At 41.8% G+C, this 24,496-nt stretch overlaps 1 protein-coding gene across 1 annotated transcript in view; it reads right to left on the bottom strand.

Annotated features, from left to right (window-relative positions):
- The window catches only part of LOC124298847 (vacuolar protein sorting-associated protein 8 homolog), a 147,489-nt gene that overhangs the window by 107,334 nt on the left and 15,659 nt on the right, over positions 1–24,496 (bottom strand). Inside the window, exons 3-4 of the mRNA XM_046751388.1 lie at positions 24,126–24,419; positions 16,406–16,624 (exon numbers count right to left, since the gene is read on the bottom strand). Of these exons, the coding sequence (XP_046607344.1) occupies positions 16,406–16,624; positions 24,126–24,419 (513 nt within the window). The remainder of the gene's footprint in view (positions 1–16,405; positions 16,625–24,125; positions 24,420–24,496) is intronic.

Here is a 24,496-nt window from a genome sequence, read left to right as displayed (position 1 = left end):
TGCCCTGCTTCCTGCTTTAATCCCTAGTTTCTCCCTCTCTAACTCCTCCCTGACTAAATACCCCGGTGCTCGCCAATCTACTCCTAAAGTCCATCTCAAATACCTATCCTGTACTGCCTCGATCTTCGTGTCCTCCCTCCACCCCCATACCTCCGCTACGTATTTCATAACCGTCCACACTAATCCTACAAACAGCCAAATCTTTTTCTTCCAGTCCCTCCCAAACCTTCTCTTCCCTATTCCCCATACCTACCTCATTACTACCTCTGCTTTCCTCACCGTCTCTTTCACGCGCGCTTTCTACCCCCATTATACTTTACCGTGTACCTCAGGTAACAAAACTCTTTCACCTCCTCTATCTTTTTGCCTTTCTATCCCCAATCCACTTTTTTCTTTCTAGCTCGCTCTTTTCTAAATCTCAAAATCATCGACTTTGCTACATTTACCATCAGCCTCTTCCTATCCATGTATTTCTCTAGCTTCCTAATCATAATTTCCATCTCCGCTTCCTGCTCTACTAACAGCACTACGTCATCGGCGTACGCTAGAGTCGAGACCCCACCTGCCACCAACTTCAGTCCTTCGACCCTTCTCCCTCTTGCCATCTCCTCTTCCATATTCGCCAACAAAATATTAAATAAGTGCGGGCTGAGTGGGCAACCCTGCCTGCCCCCCCCCCTCGCCATCCAGAACACCTCTCTCACCTTCCCCCACTCCTTACTCTACTTTTTGTCTCTTTGCAAATCTCCTCTACTCTTGCCCTGAACCCTACCCTCACCCCTCTTCTTTCCATAGCCTCCCACAGCACTTTTCTCTCTACCGAATCAAACGCTGCCTTCAAGTCAGCAAAAGATGCGACCATCTTTCCCTTGTCCTCCCCTACCTGCCTGTTGATTAGATAGTTAGACATACATATTATCAATCATCCCCATTCCCTTCCTAAAACCCGACTGATTATGCGATATCACCCTTCTCCTCCACTTCCCTTCCTAACCTGCCTGCTAACACCATCGCGTAAACCTTGTACAACGTCGGCATTAGAGTAACCCTCCTGTACTCTTCTACCCTTTTTCCCTCCCCCTTTTTTACCATCGGCGATATCCGTCCTTCCATCCATTCTTCCGGCCAACTCTCTCCCATCCCTACCCCGTGAATGTTTTCCATACCCACTGCTAAATCTCCTCCCCCCCCCCCCCCCCCATGTATCCATACCTCGCTAACTACTCCATCCCCTTCCGGTGCCTTTCCATCCCTCAACTTGCCTATCGTCTTTCTGATCTCTTCCCTCTGTAACTTCCCTTCCCCGTCCCCCTCCCTGTCCAGTCCACCTTATAGTCTTATGAAATACTCCCTCCACTCCTCCTCATCTATTGCCTCACTCACCCTCTTCTACTTTCTTCTTTCCCTATTTATCATTTCCCATACCTTACTTTACATCTTTGCTTCAGCTACTTCTTTTATGACACTCTCATTTCCTTCCTCATCTTTTCCTCACATGATATATTATATTACCTTCTTTCTTTTCTATATTTTCTTCCGACCTCATGCTCCAATTTCTTAGATTTTTCCTAAGGTCTGCTTTCTTTTGGCTAGGTTCCTCACCCTAGCAACCCTTTTTCGTATTACCCTCCCTACCTCCTGATTCTATTGCTCGCCTAAGCTCCCTTAGTCTTTCCTCTATCTCTTTGCCTACGTCCGCTTTCCTTACCCCTTCGCATTTTACCTCTCTTCTAAACCTCTGCCTGCCCTCCTCTGTCCGAACCCCTTCACCAACTCCCCTTTCCCTTTTTTTCTTTCTTTTCCCAGACACCCCCCCCCCCCCCCCCTCACCCACACTACCACTGGGTGATGGTCTAAATCAACTCTATTCCCAATCTCAAGCCTTTCTCTAACCTCATTGCTTCCCATAGCATAATCTATCATCGTCTCCCCCGCCCCTCCCACATACGTAAATTCCACTTCTTCATCTCTCTCTATATCCCCATTCATTACTGACCAGCCCGTCTCTTCTAAAAATTGCAACAGCTCTCTACCTTTCGGTTTATTTTCCTGTCCTTTGACTTCCTGTTCTTAGTTTCCTCCTCTCTGTCTCCCCAGCATCTTCCCCCCTCTTGCGCCTTCCTGGCATTGAAGTCACCCCCCACTAACACTTTTGCCCCTCTGCCTGCCTCTTCTACTCTTTCCCTCAGTTCCCCTAATTTAGTTTTTAAATCCCCATTCGCGTATATCCCTATTACTGGCCATTCCCCCCCCCCCCCCCTACACTTATTTTTCTCCTCACCATCCCCTCCTTCACCTCTGTCTGCCCCCCTCCTCTCTTACTAATTCCTTTCTCACTCCTGACAACATTCCCCCCATTGCTCTTCCATTCATGTTTGTTCTCACTGCACACTGCACTTCCCATTCATATCCCGCCGGTAGCTTATTACTAATCATTTCCCATCCCTTCTTCTCTATCCATATTTTCATTCAAAATATCACATCCCACTCTATTAAAACCCTCCAGAAATCCTAGTCCTTTTTCGCTAGCCCCGCTACGGTCCAGAACGCTACTTTCCAGCCCTCATCACCTGTTCACTTACCCTCCTCTTTCCCCTCTTCCTCTCCCCCGCCCGCAACTTCCGCCGCTCCATACTATCCATTCCCTCACCTGCCTTTCCCGACTCACCCCCGCTTGTGACGCTATATCACCCTCTTGCCTTTCTTCACTTGCTATCCTGTCACTATCACTTCCCACCCCCTCCTTTTCCTCTCCGCCCAGGTCTCTGCGCGCCCCATCCCTAAGCACCTCTCTTATCTCATCTCACTTGCACATTCTACCTTTTATCCGTATTTTCCCATACCCTGCTCTTACTCTGTTTCGCCTTGTGACGTTGCACCTAGAGTGCAAGTCACAACAAACCCCAAACCCGCGGGGAAGAGCCGAACGGGTGAGTCCTGTCCCGTCGGGAAAGACCCGAACATCACCGAAGCCCCCCGACGCTCGGCAGAGCCGAGCGCGAGATTCAGTACGAGCACGGCAGTAGCAGCAGCCACACCGGCGTAGAGCACCCAAGAGCGAAAGAGAGAGAGAGAGAGAGAGAAAGAAAGAGAAAAAGTCACAGACACGCACACCGATACACCCAGCTACCCTCCACCACACCTCGAGACACACCCACACACACGCCGACGACACCAGGTTAGCCTGCACTCTACAGCCGATCTGCTCCTCCCCTCGCAATACCAACCCTTTCTACCTCGCACTCCCCGTCACACGACATCCCCCGTCCCCTGGCAATATCAACCCTCACCACCTCACATTCCCCGGCACCTCACACTCCTCCCCCCCCCGCGCGCGTATCTGTAAGTTAGTATTAAGGAACGCTAAGGGCTGAGGCGTGATCAGCCACCACTCGAGTCTACAACCCCTTTGTATCTAGTATTTTAAGTCAACCCCGGTGCAAAAATACACTCACTAAGTTTTACCGATTACATCCGCCCCGTCTCTAATTGTCTTCCCCACCCATATTATTCGTAAAACCCGTCACAGCCTTCTCTCCTCGAACGCTGCTATCTCCCGCAATTTCCATTTTGTTTTTCTTTTCGCCCAGGTGAGATCCTCCTCTAATATCTCTTCCCTCCTTCTTAAATGACTTTTTTTTCTATTAACTCCCTCTTCTTTTGCTCCCTGCTCCCTAGTCTTGCTATCCATATCCCCCTTTCTCTCACCCCTTTCGCGCCTACTTCCCACGTCTCTTTTATCTCGATCTCTACTATTATTACCTGCATAATCTTTTGCAATCCTTCTTTTTCCTTTTCCTTTTCTATTCTGGTTCCTCTTACTACTATATTTCCCCTCCGCTCCGCCCTCTCTTTCCTCTCTAAAACCCACTCCACCTCTCTTGCCCTATCCATTGCTATCTTTGCCACTCCTGAGTTCCCCTCACGCTGTCGCTTCTCCGCGCATTCTATGCGCTCCTTCTCTATTTCTGCCAGTCTTTCCTCTACCTTTTCTATTTCCTCCCCTCCCCGCTTTTCTACTGCATCTAGTCTTTTACCCATGTCCCTTATTGCTTTCTTCATCTCCCTCCGTCTATTTCTTCCTTCTTTTGTCCCCCTACATCCTCCTGCTTTCTCTTCCATAGTTCTGTCACCGTCATCACCGACTTAAACTGTGACTCCTTTCCCTGTCTAGCAATGCTACCTTACTCGGTCTACCTTTCTTTCTCTCCTCTTCCACGCTCCGCACCCTTTCGTTCTAGCCGCCCGCCTCACTCATGCTATTTCGCTTCGCCACTCCCTACCTTACCTGCCTGGCACTTATCTATCTCTAGTCTAACCTCTTTCCGACTCCCTAGATGTCGTCCCCTTTTCTTCTCTACTGCCGTTCCCCCTTGCCATCACCTAGTTCTCGTTACCTAACCTCAAAACTTCCCATCTTTCCTTTACCTGCCCTTCCCTCTTTTTTCCCGCCCTCCTGTTCCCCCTTGCGTCTCCGCCCGTCCTGATCTCCCCCTCAACATCCCCACTCTATCTCTTTCCTTACTCGCCCTTGCTATCCCACTTACTTTCCTTCTACTACTCACACTCTCTGCCACGCCTTTCACTTACATCCAATCGAAAACGGAAGTCGATTTAGATAATATTTACGGCCACAATCGTGTTCACCGCGAGGACTCCTTTTTTTCAAAGTTATTTTCAACCTTATTAAATAAATGTAAAAAAAAAAATAAAGGTTAAAATATTAATTTTCTGTTTTTCATGAGTGCTTTGATTTGACACTAACAAGGGCCTCCTGTATTCGAGATTTGTTTTGGTTCGTGTGCCGTGCATTTGTAGAAGTTGGCCGGGTCCGGTCTAAATGGCTTAATACAGCAGTGTAATGTGTTACACTCCCAGACAAGCCATGATTACACACTGTCTCAAACTGTGCCACTAGCGACGAATCCTTCAACTTCGGTAAAATTATGGTGGTTTGGATTGGATGAAATCTGCGATGCTTTCTTCAACCTCCTCCACTGACTTGAAGTGCGTATCCGAAAGGTGATGTTGAAGGGACCGGAACAGGTAGTAGGAGCCATGTCTGGCGAATAAGCCGCGTGAAGGAGAACTTCCCAGCGCAATAAATTTATAGCGTCTTTGGTCGATCTTGCGGTGTGTGGCTTTACATTGTCATGCAACAAGAACACTTGCTAGCACTTCCTGCATACGGTCTTTTCACTCTAATTTCGTTACTCAAATGCTTGAGTTGCTCCTGATATCGCGCAGCAGTGACAGTTTCACCCGGTTTCAGCAACTCATAATAGAGAACACCTTTCATGTCCCACCAGATCCGCAGCAACACTTTCTTGCAGTGAATATTAGTTTTGACTGTGGATGTTGATGGTTGACCGGGCTGAACCCACGATTTTTTTCTTTTCGGGTTTTCATAAAGTACCCATTTCTCATCACCAGTTACAATCTTCTACAAAAAGTCATTCCGTTGAAAGCGTGATAACAAAGATAGTGCGGTATCGTAGCGCCTCTCCTTGTTCTTCGGACTGAGCACATACGGAACCCATCGTCCTGCCTTGTGAATTCTCGCTAGTTGATGCAAGCGATGGGAAATCGCTTGTTGAGTAACTCCGAGAGCGTGTGCAAGTTCTTTCTCCGTTTGAGTAGGATTTTCCTTCAGGAGCTGCTCCAGTTTCTCGTCTTCGAATTTTTTCGGCTAGCCAGGTCTTTCTCGGTCGGCAAGGTCAAAATCACCATTGCGAAATCTCTGGAACTACTTTTTACACGTTTTATGTATCACTGCACCTTCTCCTAAGGCTGAGCAAATCATTTCGGTTGCCTCAGCTGCATTTTTTTTCAATTCGAACGCAAAAAGAATGCAGTGTCTCAAATGCTCCTTGTCGGATGCCATTGGTTTAACTACTGCTGTTTGAGGTCTAGTTCGCAGGGCCACCATCTTTCATAGTACGTTTCACAGCATACGGTTTGCTCTTTGAAACTACCTTAGGACAAGAAAAAAATTCAAATTCAAACTAGAGATACAAGATACCAAAGTAAAGGCACCGAATTAATTAATAAGCCTGATATAAATGTATATGATTCATTTAGTGTACGTGGCTTTACCTAGTAGTTTGTAGCATCAACGCTTAGTTTTGTTCGGATTTTTGACGCATGCAAATCGTAAGAATATTATGGCAAGTTATCCAAAAGATACAAAATCGACCTCTGAATGAGCTCTGAAACCGCGTAAGCGTAAATTCCATGGAAATCGAATCACAAGCAGTAGCGCGCAAAATTATCTACGGCGAGCAGCGAAGATATAATTGCGAAACCACTTCATTGTTATAGAATCATTGAATTTTTCACAGTTTCTCAAGCAATTGCTATTATTATAATCTGCGCATCATGCAAACAAAGAATTAAATTTGAAAAAAGTGGGCATCGCGGCTTAGACTTCATGATTATATTATCGTGTATGTGCGGTCGGCGTGAAATTAATTCAGGTTCGTTAATAAACGCCGGTCATGAAATAGATAGACGAATCGTGTTTGTTATGAGGCTACTTGATGCTGGACGAGGTGGCATCAACGTATTTTGTGGACTCATCAATCTATGCCAAGGGTTAGCGAAATCGATGTACGATAACATAGTCCAGTACATTTACCCGGCATCGGAATCGATGTTCAATAACGTCACTGAGAAAGCTGTCAAAGAAGAGCGAGAAGAGAATGCAGAAAACGGGGAATGTTGAAAATCATTTGAAAAAGTCTGACGATGCATCCTGCAAAAAATGTGGCTTCACTTTATCATACGATGTAACAACTCTCATTGGACACTACAGTGGTAAAGTATCGCCCTTATCGTAAAAAGTGCATACTGCCACATCTGTACTCTAAACAAGAAATCACTAGACGATGACAAATTTGAAAAATGGTACGAAACTTACGCAGAATCATGCTCTTCAAATCACCAAGGTTTAGCTGGGAAGATGAAGGCGGATTCTATTACAGAAACGTTTTTAAGATCTGACAAAAAATTTGGCGTAAAATATACAAATTACATCGGCGACGGGGATTCAAAATCTTTTGCAGGCATTTTGATGATAAATAAAATCGTACGGTGATGATTGCCCTTTTACAAAAAATGAGTGGGACACGTACAAAAATGCATGGGTTCACGACTTTGAAATATAAAGAAAGAACGGAAGCTCAGTTGTAAGAAACGGTTGACAGCCGGTGTCATAAAGAACTGACGATTTATTATAGTTTGTCCATTAGAAGGAACGTGGATTCTGTCCAAAAGATGAAAGAAGCTATAATAGCAACGCTGGATCATTATTGTTAAACTGATTAATCTTCTCGGCACGATAATTATCCAGTTGGCAACGACAGTTGGTGTGAATGGCGCAAAGCTGAATCCATGAATCAATTAAAATATTTCGAGCATCCCGATCGATTGATTAATGAAGAAGTTGAGAAACACATTCGCCCAATTTATGAAGATCTCCCGAATGATAACCTTTTAATGCGATTCTTAGGCGGTTAGACTAAAAAATCCAATAAGTCATTCAACTCAATAATTTGGCTTATCACTCCAAAACACCTCAATTCGGGCGAAAAAGTCGTTGAAGTTGTCGTTGAACTACATGGCTGTAGATATGTCCAACGAAGGGTATTCAGCGATTGCGAGTGCCATGCAGTCACTTAATTTGAGTATAGGACAGCAGTGCACAATGTTTGCTGATATCGCTGACACGCAACGGATCGACAGAGAGTACAACCACCAACCATTTAGCAGTAAAAAGGCTCGGACAGCCAGTAAACTCGATTGAATGCATCAAAATGAGGCTTTTGAAGAAGTAAAAGGACTGTTATATGGAACAGGAATAGCTGATTAGCAGATTATCAGCGTAATTAACTAAAAATTCATCTCTTTTCTAATTGAAAACTTTGAAATGCGTATTCTCCAGTTTTTATTTTTACGATTTTTCTAAATTCGCGTGCGTGACAGCTAAAAAACTAAACAACTTATTTCATTAAACTAACGTTTTTTTTTGAACAGTATTGAATTCTCTGAAGCGAACTAAAAAAGTTAGTAAAAAAGTGTATTTAAATAATTCTTATGGCTCTGTGACGTCGGCGTATTGCCACACGTCTCCCTGATCTCGTCACTCTCCCACGATCCTTATAACCTTGTAAACTTGTCGTCTCATTCCTGTCCTCCTATTTCCATTCTGGCTCACGCTACTCGCTTTTTGCCAACTCTGCTAATTCTATTCTCCACCATTCTGGATTTGCGCACCTTTCGTCTACTCCTGCTCTTTACCTCGGATTCAGTCCTATTCCAACGTTCGTATAATCAACTTCAACTCTAACTTCCAAGTTGAACCTCAGATCCAGTCTAAATAATCATTTTACCTATTCCTGATCCAAATCACCTAGTTACACAATTACACATTACTCAGTGCTAATGAAGCCTTTATAAAACCAAAAGGTACCGGTTACCGGTTGTCGAATCAAACCTCCTCAAACCCGTAACAGTGCCTTAAAGTTTAATTTTTTTTAAAAACCGCCAAAATTTTTAATTTCAAATTTTTTTCTGCCTTTTTTTAGTTCACCGAGAAGAAAATTATATAACAATTTAATCCTCTTTGGTTTTTTGTTTCAGTCAAAAATTAAGAGGTGTTTACTTAAAAAAAAATTTTTTATTGGTTAAATACATATAAAATCATACTTCTAAATTCAATAACTTCATTTCCCTCTTTCTTCTCTAAAATTAAATCACAAAAAAACGCTGTTTTATAACATTCTAATTCAGGAAACCCCCTTAAATTGAGCGGTAATCGGAAAATGGGTTGCACTTACTATTTTGCAGAGGTGGCTCATAGGCCGCCCGCCCTGGTGGTCCCTAACGATTCTCAGTACTACGAAGATGGGAGGGGTAATTTTAGCGAGAGAAAGAGAGACACTCGACAAAAACAAGCCGGTTAAGAAAATAAAATAAAATAATATATTCTCTTAAGAAGCGAGACGGAAAATAAAACATACATACCTATCCGAAACTCGCTCTTTGCGATTCAAAACCAAAATAACAGAAAATTATCGTAACTTCACTATTTCTTAATCTACCGAGCTTTTAGCTCGCTCACCAAAACTACACTTGACATTCGAAATTCTCAAAATCTCAACTAGCATATTTATAAATATAATCGTACTCTTTCTTAATGTACCGAGTTATTTAGCTCGCAAACTAAAACTAGACTTGACTCAAAATTCTCAAAAACAAAGAAGCGATAAAAGAAGAAAGAAGAGCAACAATCGCTACGAACCCGAAACCTTAACTAATTACTCGTTGGCATGCCGACCAGACTACCGAACAGACTGTATTCTTAACAATTACCCGACTTGTAGCATCGGCAGAACCGTAAAATGACTTAAAACTAACTAAACAACCTAGACTAAGCTTAACATTATCCTAAACTTAACCTCCGATGAAATAAACATCATTTGAAACTTTAACTCAACTGAATCTAAAATGGATTAAATGTAACCTTAATTTCAACTTAAATTCAACTAAAACGAAACCTGAACAGTACAACTCGTCACGATGCAAACTTAATCGTAAATCAAAAAATAACCAAAACTCGCAGCGCAATCAGCAACTAAATCGACGCAACTAAAACTCAAATCTTAATAGTAACTGTATCGTGAGTTAGAACGTCGAACTCAACTAAACGCAATTGCAACACATCAAGACTCAAAACTTTCTCAAAAATATGAAATAAATCGTTCGCTAATCCAAACACTCTATTTTGTCAAACCGCGACCTATACGAGAGCCGAGACTGAAAAACATGATACCGCGATTCGGCCCTGTTCAACGGAATTTAGGCTGTACGTAAATTATAACGGACGAAACAAACTCAATTTGGAACCCTGAGTCTACGCAACATTCTTAACAAAATGTAGTTTACTCTACTCAATAACGCGAGAATGAAACTACGGCCATCAAGCAAGAGAATCAGCAAATGAATTTCGAGTACTTGTAGACAACGCAAATCCAAAATGTCTATCCGTGATTCGGTAAGCCTTGACTTCATTACTTTCGAAATTCGATTGCAAATAGAGTGTTCGAATGATATACTTGACGATTTTGTACGAGTAGAATAGTATGAGGATTCTGCGTACAGATTCCGATTCCAACATTTTACAGACCTTACGTTCTTACGTACAGACAAACAGTTCGTATTTCTGCAAAGATTTCTCGTGAGGCTTGCATCGATCGGTGAGCGATACTGAATTCTCAGAATTTAGAAAGAAAAAACAGTTCGAATATCTGTCAGCAAATAAATTTCGGGGGGGGGGGGGGGGCTGCATCAATCAGCATGATAACTTGATGTTGGGAGGTGAGTGTTGATCGGTATGCGAGAACAAGTTCTAAGAAACAGCTTACCGGAACGTATGCATGGTGGGAGACATAGAGCTATAAAAGTCGCAAATGCATGTCAGAAAATCATTTTTGTATTGATCCTATCATGATGAGAAGAACCTTAAAAAGAGCAGAACTACGAGAACGAATTTACGAGTTTGTGAAAGATATTGAAGAGTTTAAAAATGTTCTTGTTGAGTGTGTGTATACATTTGTATTTTGAATGAGAGATCGAGAGATGGCGCGCTATGTGTCATTACTAGTGAACTGGATCTATGTATTCTTCTCCGAATTTCTGGAGACGGCGTAATGTTAGTCGTTAGAGCATTAACGTGGCAGTTGTACCAATAGTCTTAATCATATATAATAAATACTTTATATTGTTTCATACATTAAAGAACTGACTAACAAGGAAACGTTTTCAGGTGTCCCCCTTCGATTTCGATGAAACTCTGGTATGTTATAGAGGGTCAAAATCGATGACATACGTATTTTTTTTTATCGGCCCAAACTCATTTTAAAGGGGTGAAACACCCCTCCAAAGTTGACCACCTCCCAAGATGATTTTTCTGTTTTGCATACAAGGAGGGGATTTTGATAACTAATAATGATAGTAATAAATACCTTGTCAAAAGTGATGAAAAACACACTTCGAATATTCTCAAGAACTCTTTATTTTAGGGGTTAACTTGTATATACAAAGTTCATTTTTTACATTAGAAACAAGATGTTCGTCAGAGCTCAATGAATCCAACAGCACTGTGAAGAGCATGCAAGAATACAGAATACGTGCTTCCGATTTTTTCCCAAAAACTGAATTGTAATCGACTTTTTTCCCAATGTTACGGATTATGTCTAGTATTTAGCCATGAATCATTGAATAACATTGTTTGAGGCTCGCATTCATTCTGGCATCGCTCTCTTATCATTTTACTATTTGATCATTTTTTTTCAAGAAACGTAAATATTTTTCATTTCAAACAGACTATCAACTACTCGAAAATTCGATGTGTGTCATATGTAAACAAGTCATATCTCTACTTGAATTAATTCTATGGCACAGATATTTCAGGGGTAAGTGCTGGGAAAAAGATAAACAAAAAACAAGTAGTGATTATTAGCCATTTTGCATTGAAAAAATGAATAAAGAAATTTTTTTTTGTTACTTTGATTCATACACCAAATACACCTGTAAATAGTTTTGTAAATAAATTACGTGTTTATATAATACAAAATTGTTGAATATGCACATGATTCTACTTCCTCTACCGTGGCCACACCCTTTAAACAAAAACAAGTTCCAAGTTTATCTATAAATCGCTTTATGGATGATAGTCGGTACAATAATGATATTCATCAAAAAAATGCTGTAGGCAAAGCGAGTTTTTACACCAAGAACATCTGATTACTGCGACATTCGTGCAACCTTCGATTTCACAATTCGGATGAGATGACTGTCCAAATGCAAAATCGACGGGGTTGTCAAATTCATCAGGTTTCTTGGCAATGAACCCGCTTTTATGCCACGCATAACGAAACAAATTATGATATCGCGGAGATGACAGTTGGTTGTGAACTAAAGACTGTAATTTTATTATATTATTCCTTACATGTAAATTTAAATCATAATCAAGAAGAACTACGGTGTCTGAAAAATGACGAATATAATTTCTCCATATACGGAAGCCGAAAACATCGAGAGGTTGAATTTTTCCAGTGGTTCCTTTCGGTATCAATAAAGTCGTCAACTTTTTGTCTGGGGGTGTTGTCTCTTGCACAACTCTAGAACAATGCCCACTCCAAGAATCAATTAGAAGTAGACTCTTCGGTCCCACTTTTGGGATAAACACTTCTTCTAACCACATCTTGAAATGCTCTGTAATGAATCATTGTAATTAATACCGTTTGAATGTATGCAGCGCGAAACAAGAATTATTATACCTGAAGTAAGTTTTCCTGATTTGGAAGCTGTGATGAAAACATTTGGCGGTCTGAATAAATGTTGTTCAACTATAGGTCCGAACGTTCCGGTTGGTTCTTTTAAAACAATAAATAATGGAGATAATAATTTTCCGTCCGCTGAAATTGTAGGCTGTATAGTATAACTGTGCGTTGTTGAAGTTACTGATTGTACTATGCACGACACTTGTTTAGTTCCTTCTTCCTTTAACGTTCGTCCAGAATGAATCTCTATTTGGAAACCACTCTGATCAGAATCATATATATTTTGTAATCCATATTCGGAAATATAAGGTTCAACTCTTTTCAAAAATTCTTCAGCACTCTTGTGTAAATATTCACTATTTTCCACTGATATTCGCGTGGCGAATTTATTGATTTTTCTGCTAGTAATGCGATGGATCTTTTTAAAGTGAAGTAACCACGTTGGTGATGCTTTAAATCGAAAATCCTTATGACTGATAAGTCCTTGGGCCTGTAAAGCCCATCTTCGCAGATCCGTATCATGAACAATCAAGCCTGCGTCAATGGCATTTTTCATATTCTGCAATGTATACTCTGATATGCGAGCCAATTTTTCCATGTATGTCTCTCCCTGGTTGATTTGGTGTGCCCAACGACGCAATTGTCATACTGATTTGACTTTTTTGTATCTATGACGAACCGTATCAATTGAGCGATTTTTTTTCGTCTTTGCACTTCGCCAATATTCAACAGCTCTTCTTTTATAATCGAAACTTAAAGGTTCGTCATCTTCGGAACAGCTATCTTCAGGTCCTTCGGAAGGCACCTGAAAATCTGCATCTTCCACTGCGAACGTTTCAAGATTTTTGTAGGGCTCTTCAAAGTCAAGAGAATTTTCCTCAATCATTTCCACACTATTATATTCTGTCATGCTTTGTAATAAAATGTTTTCGAAGTTCGATACTATTTCGCGTTCATTATTTGTTAACGGGGACTCGGGTATATTCATTACTTCAAATGCTGCCCACAGAAGTTTAATAACGTTTATTGGATTTACTTTCATTGTAAACGTGAGAAGAAATTCAATAACTGCTCGAAATTCTGTTATTAACGTATTAACAAGCACTGAACGGTCTCACGACTTTTCATATTGAAAATATCCGAAAGATACGCGTAATCGTTAAAAAAAAATATCTGTGCCATAGAATTAATTCAAGTAGAGATATGACTTGTTTACATATGACACACATCGAATTTTCGAGTAGTTGATAGTTAGCTTCAAATGAAAAATATTTACGTTTCTTGAAAAAAAATGATAAAACAGTAAAATGATAAGAGAGCGATGCCAGAATTAATGCGAGCCTCAAACAATGTTATTCAATGATTCATGGTTAAATACTAGACATAATCCGCAATATTGGGAAAAAAGTCAATAAGAATTCAGTTTTTGGGAAAAAATCGGAAGCACGTATTCTGTATTCTTGCATGCTCTTCACAGTGCTGTTGGATTCATTGAGCTCTGACGAACATCTTGTTTCTAATGTAAAAAATGAACTTTGTATATACAAGTTAACCCCTAAAATAAAGAGTTCTTGAGAATATTCGAAGTGTGTTTTTCATCACTTTTGACAAGGTATTTATTACTATCATTATTAGTTATCAAAATCCCTTCCTTGAATGCAAAACAGAAAAATCATCTTGGGAGGTGGTCAACTTTGGAGGGGTGTTTTACCCCTTTAAAATGAGTTTGGGCCAATAAAAAAAAATACGTATGTCATCGATTCTGACCCTCTATAACATACCAGAGTTTCATCGAAATCGGAGGGGGACACCTGAAAACGTTTCCTTGTCAGGCCGAAACGTAAACAATTTTTGGTGGTCGTTACTGAACTTCATTTCCAAGGAAAATATTTACTTCAATAAAAAATTATACTGATAATATAACCATAGCACCATCCTAATAAGCGAACACGTTCGTACATTCTACGAACTTATTTTTTACATGCAGCGTACATGGTGATGAAAGAATTTGAAGAGAAAATGAACCTACTTTTCGAAACAGAATACTCGACACTCACAAAAATGTCACCAAACGTCGTTAAAAATTCCCTGTCTTGAAGCTCCCGGTATAAGTGAATCGTGTTGAGCTTGTCGTCGTCATCGTCGCCATCGTCGTTCTTGTTGTTGGCGTTGTTTTCATGCTTATTTCGAGTGCAAGGATCGACGTGACGAGCGCCCTACACGATGCCTCAACCTTATCAGCCCTTCACTCTGTTGCTCACGTGACATTGCCGGTGAGGTGGGGAAATAAATGCGATGGAATCAACTGAAGCCACCGCTGCACCGCGGAATGACAGAATAAAGAAACACGGAGCGCAAGTAGCATCTCGTATTTCGCGCTTGAACTTATAGTTGGATAAATGAAGGTTCGCAGTGGCGTTTCACGGCCAAGTCATGTTCTCCGGTCACTTACAAAAATATGACAAAATATGACATTACTTTAAAAATGTAACCAAACCTCTAAAAAATGACCGTCTTGTAGCCCTGCACCACAGGTAGTTTTTCGACCAAGTCGATTACGTTGGTAATGGAGTCAGCTCTCAACGCCACTGCTGGCTGCCGAAAATCAGGCTCAATCTTCGTCAAAATAACAGAATCGAACAATACAAAATTCAAATCACTGGTCTGACGGATTGCACCGTTCGTGTAGTGCTATGTTTCTAGAAAACTACATGTTAGCCCCGAACTTCCTTAGTGGTACTCACAGCAAAAAATTGAACCTTACTTTTATTTACAACAGGGTTAGAATCGAAGTAGCAGAAATTTTATAAAAACGAATTTTCATCGATTATGTTGAAAAACCAAGTACAAATGGATTCGATATGAAATACTAAGCACCAATAAAAATATGAAGAAAATAATTCAAAATACTTCTGACGAAATTGTTTAGATACGGTAAATTTGAAGTCAACAGATATCAATGGAAAATAATGCGGGATTGAAGTCGAAAATTTCATCCCTGATAGTTTGATAACCATCTATACCAGACCAAGAAAAAACTTACTGTAAAGTTCAATTACACTGGGTTATACACTAACTAAAGATCTGAAATATAATGCTCCATATTTTGAAATACTACCGTACCGTACTATGCTAATCCTTTTATCTTTGTGTTTCATTTGTTTAACGTGCTTTCACTTGAATTACTCAAAAAAAAAAAAAACATTTAATCGTAAGTACCTGTTTGTTAGAACACTAGTGTCAGAACTGCGATGTTACGTGAGTTAATTTCAAGTGAAGTTACATGTAAAAATATGCTAAGATCATTTTCATTGAAAGTTGTACGAGCTGAACGACGATTCCAGAAAACAACTTGAATTACCTTTCGTAGCACAAGAGTGAAAATAACGGTTAAAAGAGTTCTCCGAACAAAGTTAAAGCACGTCAAATGAACCGAAAGCAAAGATTAAATCATGATATCTCTTTAAATTCTAAGGGCGGACTGTTCATACAATATTATTGGTTAACTCAGTAACAGTATTAGGAAAGATATTTGACGAGGCAGCTGATTTGAATTAGTCTCGTCTGTAAATCAAGGATGTGCAAAGGGTGTGAACACAACTTATCATTAGTTACACTACTATATGCACAATGTGACAATTACATACAGCAAATAAGCATAAAGTAACGAGCCAAAATAACGTAGTATATACAAACTAGAAACATTTTTAAATAATGTTTATGCTCTCATATAATTACGATTCAAGCTTAAAATTAAATAGACGACTGAATCCAAAATCTAGATTGACTGTGAAATTTAATACTCAAAATATGTCTCTAAAAATTCCGTTTTCGAACAAGTAAAATGTACATTAAAATCAACAAATATTCCTTCACTGTTAGTTTGACACGTAAAGGTTGTATTATTTCAGTTTGTTGCGATATCGGAGTATCATTTGATTCATTCAACAGATTCAGATTTAATTCATTCTTAAAAAATTAGACAGTTTTTTACCATCTTACCAAAGAAATTCTTGGTAGAAGGTACGTTCAAGACGGCAAGGATGAAAAAATTACAATACCTTTGATAAAGTAGCCATTGCGACCAGCGTATAATTCTTCAGCGAATGTGTCGGGAGTTGGTTCAATAGAAGGGGTTCCAATGTACAAACTTCGCCCCTTGAACCGCTAAAGAGACATTTGCTGTCGCAGCCTCTAACTCCCATAACGCGAGTAAAATTTAATTCAAATACAGAACCCCCACTGTCACTGCACAAAGCCAGTTTTGGTGAGTCTGTGAACTAAATGAAAAAACACAATTAAGATGTGAAATAATTCCGTTACTAAAAATGCATGATTTCATATCTGCGAGGGCATGTTTCAAAAAAGTGCACTTGCACATTAAGAATCAACAATATAGTAATATGTTCTATGTCAATCAAAGATCAACGCATTCAATCATTTGACGATGTGTGAAATAATCAAATAATCAAGTTGTACAATCACTGAAAGCAGTGATGCAACTTGAACTGCTAGGGGTGTTAAATAACATGAGTACAAAAAAGATAAGAGTAGATTCTTACCAGTTGATATGTAGGTTTAGAGACTCATACTTTAAGAAAAGAATTTTGGATGATACCCTTTCTTAATATTGATTTCTATTACATGATATTCAAGAGACAACTTATAATTAGACAGCCCAAATGTTAAAAATTATCGGAAATATATTTTTTACTCATTTAGTGAAGTAAAAGTTTTCATGTGATATCTGCGATCAATTTGTTGAGCTTTCACGCTTTGTGATTATAAGTTTTATTATAACTGAGTGATATCCTTGATTATAAATATACTTATAATTAGACAGCCCAAATGTTAAAAATTATCGGAAATATATTTTTTACTCATTTAGTGAAGTAAAAGTTTTCATGTGATATCTGCGATCAATTTGTTGAGCTTTCACGCTTTGTGATTATAAGTTTTATTATAACTGAGTGATATCCTTGATTATAAATATACGCTAACTTGCGATCATTTTCAAGTTCAAACATTAGCGACATATACTAGTGCTGTACAATTTAGCCGGCTTAGTCGGTGAAGACAATTAACTAGGTTAATTAGCTGATAGTTAGCTGGCTAAAACAATTATCCGGCCGAAATGGTTAGTCGGTTAACCAGCATGGCCGACCAAAATTGGGTAATCATCTAATTTCAATCGGCTAAACTTGAAAATGTACAAAATCAATAAGCCAATGAATTTTTTTCAAATTCTTTCAGATTCGAAATTGCAACTGGAATAAATTTTATTATATTCACTTTACGGAATTATTGTCATCCAATTGTCCAAGGTACCAAAAAATTTTATCAATCAATAATAATCAGCCGAGCTAAGAATAAAACTATTAACATTCGTATTATAGTGATACTTGTTCGGCTTAACTTTCCAAACTCACTTACTAAACCTCGGACCCTAAGCCCTGTACGGGATAAGGGTTATGGGTTCAGCGCAAACTAAGCGCGACTCCAGGTGGCGGATAGGTGAACGGCCAGGAAAGACCCCGCGCATTCAGGCCCGGGACCGGGATGCCGGTTGGCAACCGGTCCTTGGGATGAGCGCGGGCGACGACCTGGTTAATCGGGGCTATACGGGACCTGGCTGGCGTAAAAACTGGGTCAGGGAAACTAAGGCCCCAGTCACGGAGCAACTCCCCAAGCCAAGGTGGGAGCTATCGTGCCGAGAGCTGGATGACAATGGGGTACGGAGTCACAAAAAATGCTTTGGGGTACTGGGCGTCACCCCATTGTACTTAGCCTTACACCCACATAGCAAGCTCTGTGGGGGCGGACCGTCGCTTCCTGCATACTTGTGAGACTTTTATGGATTTGGGACTAGAGAACTTAGATTTAAGGGAAGAGCTGGACAAGGTGGCCTTCATGGAGACCAGCTCGACGGCGACCATGCTACAAATCGAGATCAAAGAAGCGGTGCGACCAGGGCGTCCTCTACGTCTCGCGCTCCGACGAGAAGGCGCTGTTCGGACGGTCACGGTCTCGACGTCTTGGGCGGGGGCTTCCCTCCAAATTTTATAAAGGGAACAACTGTCCAGACCTAAGAGGACGATGATCCTCATTTCTGGTCTACCGTTGGAAACGGAGGTCATAATGAGGAGGCTGAAACGCCAAAACGCCGGACGCCAAATCCAGAGAAGTTCTCAGGTGAGAGAGGGGGAGGGGCACCTGGCCTACTTCGGCTTGGGGCGTATCTCCTTCAAGGACAGACACCCTAGCACAGAGAAAGGACCCGAGGCCTTTTTGCAGGTCAGCGGGGTCGAGGTGGCGCCGTGGGAGGGAGCAGCAGTGCCGGTAATGGCAACGGGGCCCCTCTGTCACTGCCCCGACGGAAGACGTAACACCCTCGGGCTCAGGGATCCAGGGCACGAGATCTGCGGTCCAGAGCACGAGGGGTGCTATTGGAAGAAGAGGCTATGCTGTGCGGCCCAGGGGTTGTCCCTCAAGGGCCCATGAGCTCAGCAAAGCCGAGCGAAAAAGCATATAGGTAGGTTCGCACAGAACACTGCTAAGTGCAACCCCCGCGCCAGCGGTACGACGTGGAGACAAGGGGAGACTATTCATAGCCGCAGCCTAGAGGTGGAGCAGACATATCAGTCATACATGAACCACATATTATGAAAGTATTTGTTGCAGGACTAGACCGAGAGAACGGTGTGCTAGTGTGCGTGGAAAGCGCGGCTGAACCTAGTCCCAGGGCGGCGGTTTTCCTAAACAACAGGCATCACACACCAAGACTCAGCCAGTTGTGTAACAGAGACTTGGCCGCAAGATCGATCAAACTGAGATAGACAAAGGGCAGGACTATCTGGACTATATCTAGTCGTCTGTTCGATTTACCTCTCTTACAATTCTGTGGAACCACCACCGACGATGGAACTCAGAGAGCTGATTAGGTAGTGCACCGAAAAAGACTACCCTGGTGATTGACTGTGATGCAAATTCGGACCACATTGTATAGTGCAGCTCCGACACCAATAAGAGGTGTACAGCTCTGCTGGACTACCTATCAGCAGTGGAGCTCGAAATATTGAATAAAGGCTCACAACCGACCTTCATTACCTCCCACCGGTAGAAAGTGATGGACATGACACTCTGCAGCTCTAGGTTGTTGAACCTAATCAACGACTGGCGGGTGCACCAAGAAGACGCACTCTTAGACGACAGGCGCATTGCGTTTTCCCTCGCAGCAGATGCTGAGGTGGAACCGACAAGGATGTGCCGGAATCTCAAGCCCACAGACTGCCTTTCCTACAGGAAGAGCTTGAATGGGGGCTCCAGGGATATTGCTGTCGTTTGAGCAGTACAAGCGTGGTGGAGGGCACGTAACACACTTACGATCCTCCATAATCCAGGGCTTTGAGGCAGCGTGCCTTACGGAGCCCAAGGTAAGCATGTCTAAGGTTCTCTGGTGCAGTAGAGAGCTGGACAAACTCAGATCCAACTCCCGGAAACTAATAAACAGAGCCCTTAAGACAAAAAAGGCTCCGGACTGAGCAGCCTATAAGGCTACCCAAAAGGGGTACAAGAAAATGATCACAAGATCGAAGGCGGAGGCTTGGAGAAGCTTCTGCAGTGAGTCTGAAGCCCTAACACTACTGGCTAAGCGCCGCAGAGTTTTCTCGTCAGGCCCGCATATTAGAATGGATGACCTCACACTGCCGGACGATGGCATAGCGGAAAACCAGTCAGACATACTGAACCACTTGCTGGAGGTTCACGTCCTAGGCTCTAGGCCCGTAGCTCAGGAAACGCCTTCACAGGTCGGCCCAACCGGACGTGGATCAATGGACTGAAAATCGGCAGGGGAAACAGTTACTGTGGCGGACACCCGCCACCGGCAAGCCGGCGAAAAACCATTAAAATATTTCCGTTTCTCCATGTGTATCTTTTTCCGTAGTTCTTTACAACTAACCTTCGAGTGTCCAGGCCTCACCTCGCTAGCCGAGGGCTAAGGGTTTGACCGCGCCGGAAATTTCCCTACATGTGGCATTTATGGCGCGACGCGACCCTTGGCCTCGACTCGGGGGCGAGCCTGCACGTTTCCTTCATCTCTATCCCAGTCTTCGCCACGCTCTTGGCACATACGTATCTATCAACTCGTTTCGCTTATTTTCCCTGCCTTCCGCATTTTCTACTACGCCATCCGAACTGTGTAACCCGATTTTTCTGGCAATAAACAACCTGTAAACCATATTCTCTGGCGTCATACAGTAACTAACCTCCCGACAGCACCACGGTTACGATGGCCAAGATCAGATGAGGTATCGACACCTTCAACAGGTTTAAAAGCCCGCGGGTAGATGGGATGTTACCAGCCCTCCTTCAAGGGGGTGGGGAGGCCCTGGTTACCAGGCTGAACACTATCTTCAGAGCGTGCCTAGCGCTAGGTACATACCCATGAGCTAGAGAGAGATAAGAATAATTTTCATCCCGAGAACGGGCAACCGCTGCTACGACCGCGCCAATTCATGGAGACTGATTAGCCTGATGTCATTTCTGCTCGAAAACGCTGGACCGAGTAGTGGACAGATTCACAACGGACGGAACTCTAGCTGTGTGTCCTTATTCGGTCCTAAGTTCGGCATAAGCGCCATGCTATTCAACTGAATCAGGCAGATGCTACAAACCGGAATCGTCACCACTAGTCTTGGAGGTACCGAAGTCAGGACCCGAGTCAGCAGGAGATACCTGCAGGGACGAGTTTTGTCTCCCTTGATGTGCACCCTGATCGCAGATGGACTACTTACAGAGCTCGGCAAGATAATGGGAACTACAGTGGGATACGCTGACGACGTAGCTTTGATTGTCGCAGGCGACCACCTCCCGTCCATGACTAGAAAGATGCAGAAGGTACTTGAATTTGTTCAGAACTGGTGCACATCTCGGTCGCTGGGGATTAATTTCAGCAAAACCGAGATGGTACTGTTTACTAGGAAACATAACCTCATGATGGAACATATCGAGATTTTCGGGTCGAGACTGACCTCTCTATTGAGGTATGCTACCTGGAAGTCACCCTGGATAACAAAGTCACGTGGAAGGCTCACATCGATCACTAGGCACAGAAGACCACGGCCACATACTGGACCTGCAGAAGGATGGTGGGCCAAGCCTGGGGACTACACCACGAGTGGTTCGATGGATATTGACGGCCATCATACTACCTCAGATCACCTATGCTCTCTCTATCTATGCAATGGGCAAGGCCATACTCTGCAAGCTATACGACTGCATCTACAAAATGGCAATCCTAGTCATCACGGGGGCTCTTAGAACCACCCCCATAACTGCCATGGGGGATCTCTTGGATCTGGTACCCCCACACCAGTGGACGAGGAGGCCTGGAGTGCGGCGCAACGACTGGGGCATTTGGGACGTTAGATGCACACCAGTGCAGGAAACACAGTAGTACTACACCGAGGAGGGGCACCACAGTCCATCCTAGCTATGAGCGGGGACCGCTGCTCGGCGGATTCCAACTTCGCCAGCCCTTCAGGGTAATGCACCCTCACAGAGAGACCTGGATGAACAACCCAGACGAACTACACTCTCCAAAAGCACTGGTGCAGGGGATCCAGGGTGAGCATTTCGCTCAACCTGGGATCGACGGTCAGTTGATCAGTAGAGTCCCAGTGCCCGAGATGTGGGGAAGAGCAGGCGACTCCCTTCCACCTGATTGCACGGTGTGGCAGAATGGGCCCACGCAAACAAGCCCTTAAAGTCAGCTACACCGGCGGGAAGAAAATCGAGGAAATAGGGTTGGCAGGCTGCTTCAGTTCACTAAGCTGGCTGGCCTCACGTCGTTTCCTGCACTCCAGAGTGCCCTAATGGGCCCGGGCACAGTGATCCAGCAGGACTGACAATGAGCATCCAGTCACCCTCGCTTAACAAAAGCAACACCACTTACCTAGTTCCGCATATTTACGAATAATTTAATACGTATTATTTCCCAACTGTAGCTAGTATATTCGACGGCAGTATGGAAGAACGTGACATCTCGAATTGTGAAAGAAGAACGTGGCATCTCGACCGAGGTCAAATTTTTCATTAATGCGGCACTGGAATTTTGGGTGCATGAATTATACGAAGCATTTTTTTCCAATAAATTCAATAATTGTTTCAATGATTTTCTGATTTATGTAGCCTTCATATTGAGGAACCAGAATCTTTCACATAAAATCAAACAAACAAATATTCTTCAATTCTCATATGTTAATTACATTGAATTTTTCAATTTATAAAATGAAGACAAAAATTATATACATTATGGGATTGGAATGATACTCACACAGAAACCTACATCGGGCCTACAGAACGCTAAGAAGCTTACACATAAAATCGAACTCATTATGAAAAGTAAATAAATGAGAAAATGATTAATAAAATGATTAAACATACTTACATGTTTTTTCAGTACGGTTCAACCGCTTGAGAATGTGAGTGGCGCGCACCGCAGATGCACCGTGACACGCGCTCACAGAAAAATTAACAATGCTCTTAAACAATAAGAGCTAAAAATTACCACAAAACTTTTTCATAGCATTGTGAAAATGTTGGTATGATTTTTTTTTTTTTTATCGCGACATTGTTTCTATTTGATATCAAGAATTGTGATTGTTCTTGAAAGACGCGGGATACATGCAAGTTTATCGTGTACAAGTTTCAAGAAGAAATATGAATACCTAAAAAAGTTATGACGAGTTGAAGTGAAAAAAGCATTAAACTTTTGTTTCCTCGAGAATGGCTTTTTCTTGAAATATTTTATCAACTATAAAAATTATCAATATAGTTTATTTGGTAAAAGATGCGGAATGAAATTCTCTACCGAGCCTATTTTTTCAAATTGAGTTTTGCGCAAGTCGAAAAAATATTCTGCTGGACAATACTTATTCTGCGAAATTTCGTTTCGTCCCCTTTTCATTTCGGCGCCCTCAATTATTGAATCTATTAGAAAAAAATGCTTCATGTAATTCATACACCCGAAATTCCAGTGCTTTATCAATGAAAAATTTGAATTCGGTCTGAATGTCACGAGGTTCTGGCACAATTTGAGATGTCACGTTCTTCCATACTGCCGTCGATATTATTCAGTGATATTAAAATTGGATTCACTGGAGAACTTTTGTAATTCTAAGTGACAAACGTCTATTTATGCGGTATTATAGTTAGAAGTTCGAATCCAAGAGGTGAAAAATTAATTTTCTTGTTGATCTTCAGCATTTCTAGATTTGACCGGTCAAAACTAGCTGATTAGCTATTATTAATCGGCTTATCCGGTTCACTGGTTGACTATGTTCGCCGGCTAATTACTTTAGCCAGCTAACTTTCAGCTAATTAATCAAGTTGATTGTCTTGGCCGGTTAAGCCAACTAAATCTCACAGCACTAGTATGTACTTACTAAAACCAAAGCAGAGTACAAATTCATGTGAAGACACGTACTGATTTTTCAAATCACTTTTCAAATACACATCTGAATGATTTAAAGTGTAGGTAAGAGTTTTACGATGACGGAAAGCATTATTGTATCTTTGATTGCATATCAAATTTTATTAACACTTCATGTGTTATTTTTCAGTGTCATTTTCAATATTGTGTTTTAAGTTTAACTTTGGGTATGTTTTTCGAAACATCAAACAGTATTCTTCAGAAAATGCGAAATGAGAACTTCGAAAATGGTATAAAAAATTTTGCGTGCAACTTATTAATCTTCACCAAGCAAAAGATAAACTTACTTTCACATGTAACACTGCAGTCCCAGGAGGATGTACGTCAGTGAGTGTCCTTAAAACTTTTCCACTAGAGCTTTCTAGCATTAGTATGTGTCCTCTTGCAAAGCCTGCTAATAGTCTCGAACCATCGTGATTGAAGCATAAAGCTGAAACGGAGCCTTGGTGCCTAGCTTCTTGGTCGCACCAACGTAAGGTTTGATTAGAATCAAAGCCCAGAATCAAACCGTGACTGGTGCCTATGACTAACATGTTACCACCAGCAGCCATGGCGCTTGCTAAACCAGCATTTATCCTTTCCTGTAAATCAAAAAAAAAAGGGAGCACACATTCAGTTAATCTAGAAGTCATACATAGAATGTTAAATCTGCCTGGTG

This window comes from Neodiprion virginianus, chromosome 1 (genome assembly GCF_021901495.1).
Source record: "Neodiprion virginianus isolate iyNeoVirg1 chromosome 1, iyNeoVirg1.1, whole genome shotgun sequence".
Taxonomy (NCBI): Eukaryota; Metazoa; Arthropoda; class Insecta; order Hymenoptera; family Diprionidae; genus Neodiprion; species Neodiprion virginianus.
This window is presented reverse-complemented; position numbering and strand designations above follow the sequence as displayed.